This window comes from Schistocerca nitens, chromosome 3 (genome assembly GCF_023898315.1).
Source record: "Schistocerca nitens isolate TAMUIC-IGC-003100 chromosome 3, iqSchNite1.1, whole genome shotgun sequence".
Lineage (NCBI taxonomy): Eukaryota > Metazoa > Arthropoda > Insecta > Orthoptera > Acrididae > Schistocerca > Schistocerca nitens.
Genome location: NC_064616.1, coordinates 980,381,360 through 980,387,359, shown reverse-complemented (window position 1 = coordinate 980,387,359; position 6,000 = coordinate 980,381,360). Strand labels below are relative to the sequence as shown.

Genomic DNA, 6,000 nt, shown 5'->3' with positions numbered 1-6,000 from the left:
TTGACTGATGGAAATGTCGACATCATTAAGTGTTCGTGGCATATGTGTAGTGTGCCTGAAACACAGAAAAGTAACGAATTGCACAGCTTTCACAATATCCTCACAAAACTTTAACAGTATGGAGTTGATTCTATAGCACAGGAAAACTGCAGATCAGATAATGACTTCTACAATCCTTAATGACACTGCAGAGATCAGACTGAAACCCAGTAACCGACAAGCACACTAGGTGCATGTTAACAAGGCAATCATTCATAAATACATGGGACGCTACCTTGTCTTTTCTCAAATTTCACACATATTGAAATATCTTAACACCATAAGTATAATGGATATGAGAAGACTTAACCAGGTGCACAATCATTTAGGTATCAACAATCACTAAAAGATGATTCTGAAATGTGTCCTGAATTTCTCTCATCAAAACTTATCAGACTTAATGATAAACCTCTGCACTCATGTGGTGTGAATTGGTAAAATTATGTACCGACTGCATGGGGATGGAGGATAACTTATTTACAGGGATAGTCCTTTATCATCAACCCAGGAAGCTACTACCGGCTAATTAATGCTAGATATGATATAACATGGGATCATAACAGTCCTGTCTACTGTATTAGAGGGAGAAATTAGATTTGGTGTTCAATTAAAAAGAAGGAAAAATAAGGTTGTTAGAGCACTGTTGTCACCATGCCATAGGGTCCCATATTTGTTTTCGAGAGCCTGTTCAATGCAAAAATATTATGAAGTAGTTGCTTGAAAAACAACATCAACAGCATCCTAATATCAGGAAACTATAATCAGGACGAATGGCTGAGGATAATCATATTTAACAGAACAAAGTAGTGAATATACTTACTAGGGAAGTGCTGTGCCTTCCACTAAACATAACATATCAGCAGTTACACTAACAAAATTGTTACACTGAATTTTTATGAAAAATTCCCATTTATTAACAAAAAAATAGATACATCATCTGCATAGCAGTAGACAACAATTTGCAGTAAAGCTTATTGAACAGTTTTGCAGTTTTAAACAGCCTTTGGTTTCAATAATTTAATAAAATATAGAACATGTTTATGTACAAATTAGCACCTTATTACTGAATAGTCTCAACAAAAAGAAATATTTAAGTTTTTGTCGCAACTAAAATTTATAGGTATTACAACTGTGACATGGAATGAACAGTACACACTGCATAATTTTATCTACTCAGCAAGAATAAATTCTTACAATTTCAGTCTTTACACCAATGTTACATCCCGCACATTTTACTACAAAAATATTTTGTACAAAAAGTGTTCTAAAAAATAAATATCAGTTGCCATACAAATATACTCCTTGTATAAAATATAATAAGAAAATGAAGATTTGACTCCAATGTTCTACTTATCAGGACAATGTAAAACTACAAAAGATACATGAACAGTGAACTGTGTGTCTCATGTAGTTAACAAGAGATCAGACTTTCCACCAGATTTGTGAAGGAACCTGGAAAACCCCTATTTTTTTACCTTTAATGGTGTTATCAGCTAGCACTCTGTCCCAGTACTGAAGATTTTCGCTGCAATCCTGGTACTATATTACTAGTCTTCTGAACAACATCAAACATTTGATTTCCATATTTCACAGTAGATGCGACTGCTCCAAACATGCGGTCCATCAGACCTTTTTGAACAGGTTTATCCACTTTCTCTGGAGATTCACTAACTGCAAAAAAGTAAAATAAAGTTTCTACATAATGTCAAACAAAAGACACTAACCTGGAAGTGAACGACCTACAGTTAGTACACAAATGGATAATATCCTAGGAATGAAGTCTTGCTGTCAATAGTTAAATTACAAATACAGTTCAGAATGAAATTCCACTCTGCAGCGGAGTGTGCACTGATTTAAAACTTCCTGGCAGGTTATGACTGTGTGTGTGTGTGTGTGTGTGTGTGTGTGTGTGTGTGGGCGCACGTGTGGGCGCACGCGTGGGCGCGTGCGTGCACGCAATAATTAATCTATAACTTTTTTCGAAGCAGCTGAGTGCTTGGTTTCTCTTTTCATTTTCTGAAGAAGATAAGTATCGAGTATGGCATGTCATATCAGAGTTTTAGTACCTAAAAAAACCCTTAGAAAGTTACTTCACACATTTATACATCTTTTAGTATGGCTAACTCTTAAGTGGTCAAGCCCCACTCTCAACTGTAGTAAATGCGTGATAAAACGACTCATTTATACATTCTCCCTCCCTGCTTAGTGCGCTGACATTTGGCAGTATCTGTACTGTTTGGCCACTGAAAATTTTGCCATCGAGAGTTCCGAGAATGGAAGGAGTACAACGTTTCTGGCTGATGGGTTAGGAAACAAGTAGGCCAACTATGCTGTTTAGTGCCGGCAACTTTGTGCACCATTCTTATCATTTTCTATTGCAGAAACGACATGCTGAAGTAGTTCATATAGGCTGGCAGTAGCTTTGACAATCTCAGACTTCTACTGACAAGTACTAATTGCAGGTAGGGGTGAAGTAGTAGCAGTAAAACAATAAACTGAATATTTACTAACATGTAACTCAGACAATGGTTTTCTTTGTACATGTTTAGTGTATGACTCACTCTCAGTATGATTTTTGTGTGCTGAATGGTGTACTGAAACATCATGAATGACAGTGAGACTGAACAAGACGGAGGAAAGACCAACATTATTCAGGAAACTGACAAAACACACACGCATGAAGCATGTTGATATTGCAAAGAAACTGAACATTCCTCCAACATTAAATACAACAGTGAGAAAATGAGAAAGTAATTAATGCAGCATATCTGGAAGGTGGAAACGACAAACAAACAAATGTAAGACAATCAGTTTCCAGAACTGGAAAATGGCTATTGTAATGGGTAAAATAAGTTCCTGCTTTGAGTATTTCAATTGTGGTACTGTGGTTCACGCTAAAACTCAGAGTTCAAAGCACCCAGTGGTTGGATCAAAAAGTTCAACAGCAGATGTAATTTAGTGTATAAATGGCTTCGATGTGAGGCTAGAAGTGTAAACCTTTATACTGTCGAGTCACGGAAAAATACTCTCATCTATCATGGAAAATACAGTCCCAGATGAAATGGGATTATTTTTCACTTTATACCTGAAAAAACTCTGTTCGGAGAAGAGAAAAAGAAATGGCACAGTGGAAAATTTAGTAAAGAGAGACTAACTTTGTTATGTTGTAGTGAAAGTGGAACTGAATAGTTGGTGGCACCATAATTGTAAAGGCGAAGAGTGAACAATTCTTCAAAAATTGTCTGAACATTCGAAGCAAATATATGTCTAATGAGAAAGCATGGGGAATGACAACTATATTCAAATAATTCTTGAGTGTTTGGGATGCAAGGTCAGGTGTTACAAGCATGAAAATCATCCTGTTTGATGACCATAGTACACCACATCCCAAAGATATGTCATATCTATGTAATATAAATTAAGTGTTTTTTCCTTCAAACCGTATAAGCCACCTTCATCCACTCAACTGAGTCGTCATAAAATGCCTGTAACAAAAATACATAAAGATTCTTATACCAAAGAGGCTAGCATGTGTCTATAATGCAGTGAGAAAGATAATGCTCTTGGGTGCTACGCACTTTGTAAGAAGTGGCTGGGATTCCATGCAAGAACCACAATCTCAAATTACTTTAAGAAAACTGGTTTTCATCAGATACTAAATAACAGGGCAAGAAGAAAACACTGACCATCTTAACTTCAACAACGCATATGTTGAATGTAACGAAGGTGTTGCCGCCTACCAGTCTACAACAATTTATGAAGCCTTGTAGGAACAGATGGCTAAAAAACAAGAAGAATGAAGATGAGGGTGAACCAGAAGCTTTGCCAGTTCCGCGCGCGCACACGCGCACACACAGGGTGTGTCCATTGATTGTGACCAGGCCAAATATCTCACAAAATAAGTGTCAAACGAAACAACTACTAAGAACGAAACTTGTCTAGCTTGAAGGGGGGAAACCAGATGGCACTGCCATAGGTCAAATGGATATCAACTGCATTTTTTTAAACAGGAAACCGCATTTTTTATTACATATTCATGTAGTACGTAAAGAAATATGAATGTTTTAGTTGCACCAGTTTTTTTTTTCTTTCACTTTGTGATAGATAGCACTGTAATAGTCACAAACATATGGCTCACAAGTTTAGATGCACAGTTGGTAACAGGTAGGTTTTTTAAATTAAAATACATAACGTAGGTACGGTTGAACATTTTATTTCGGTTGTTCCAATGTGATACATTTACCTTTGTGAACTTACCATTTCGGAGAACACATGCTATTACAGCGCGATTACCTGTAAATACCACATTAATGCAATAAATGCTCAAAATGCTGTGCGTCAACCTCGATGCATTTGGCAATACGTGTAACGACATTCCTCTGAACAGCGAGTAGTTCGCCTTCCGTAATGTTCGCACATGCATTGACAATGCGGTGACGCATGTTGTCAGGCGTTGTTGGTGGATCACTATAGCGAATATCCTTCAACCTTCCCCAGAGAAAGAAATCAGAGGACATCAGATCCTGTGAACGTGCAGGCCAATCCACCTGTCATGAAATATGCTACTCAATACCGCTTCAACCGCACGCGAGCTATGTGCCAGACATCCATCATGTTGGAAGTACATCGCCATTCTGTCATGCAGTGACACATCTTGTAGTAACATCAGCAGAACATTACGTAGGAAATCAGCATACATTGCACCATTTAGATTGCCAGTGATAAAATGGGGGCCAATTATCCTTCCTCCCATAACGAGGCACCATACATTAACCCACGAAGGTCACAGATGTTCCACTTGTCGCAGCCATCGTGGATTTTCCGTTGCCCAATAGTGCGTATTATGCCAGTTTACGTTACCGCTGTTGGTGAATGATGCTTCGTCGCTAAATAGAACATGTGCAAAAAATCTGTCATTGTCCCATAATTTCTCTTGTCCCCAGTGGCAGAACTGTACACAACGTTCAAAGTCGTCACCATGCAATCCCTGGTGATGTAGAATTCTCAACACCGATGTTTTTGAGATTCCCGATTCTCGCGCAATTTTTCTGCTACTGATGTGCGGATTAGCCGTGACAATAGCTAAAACACCTACTTGGGCATCATCATTTGTTGCAGGTCATGGTTGATGTTTCACATGTGGCTGAACACTTCCTGTTTCCTTAAATAATGTAACTAACTGGCAAACGGTCCGGATACTTGGATGATGTCGTCCAGGATACCGAGCAGCACACACAGCACACGCCCGTTGGGCATTTTGATCACAATAGCCATACATCAACACGATATCGACCTTTTCTGCAATTGGTAAACGGTCCATTTTAACATGGATAATGTATCACGAAGCAAATACCGTCCGCACTGGCGGAATGTTATGTGATACCATGTATTTACATGTTTGTGACTATTACAGCACCATCTATCACAAAATGAAGAAAGTGGTCCAACTAAAACATTCATATTTCTTTACTTACTACACGAATATGTAATAAAAAATGGGGGTTCCTATTTAAAAAAAAAAAAAAAAAAAAAAACACATTTGATATCTGTTTGATCTATGGCAGCACCATCTAGCAGGCCAACCATAGCGCCATCCGGTTTCCCCCTTCAAGCTAGACGAGTTTTGTTCTTTGTAGTTTTTTCGTTTGATGCTCATTTCGTGACCCGCTCACTATCAATGGACCACCCTGTATATATGAGTTGACCATTGAAATAGGAGGGAGAGGCAAGTGCCGCGTCTCACCGCCTTGTGGATGCCTATGGTAGCTAGTCTAAGGCGTATGATACATCGATAGTTTGTTGACACAACAACTCTTATTCAATTACCAGGTGTGGTATTCCAAATGTGTTCTCAAAAAGGCACATTTTGAATTATAACTTGGTGAGATAGCAGTGAGGTGCTAAGAGATCACATACTACCATAAATATGGTACCCTTAATCCCACATTTTTACTCCTGAGA

At 38.3% G+C, this 6,000-nt stretch overlaps 1 protein-coding gene across 2 annotated transcripts in view; it reads right to left on the bottom strand.

The window, feature by feature from the left end:
- Nucleotides 1–1,004: 1,004 nt before the first annotated feature.
- LOC126249045 (epoxide hydrolase 4-like) overlaps nucleotides 1,005–6,000 on the bottom strand; it is a 103,311-nt gene continuing 98,315 nt past the window's right edge. The window contains exon 5 of one of the 2 annotated variants that reach the window (XM_049950673.1): nucleotides 1,005–1,710. In XM_049950673.1, coding sequence (XP_049806630.1) covers nucleotides 1,529–1,710 — 182 coding nt within the window. In that variant the 3' untranslated portion in view covers nucleotides 1,005–1,528. The remainder of the gene's footprint in view (nucleotides 1,711–6,000) is intronic. The other variant, XM_049950672.1, reaches the window with a different exon arrangement.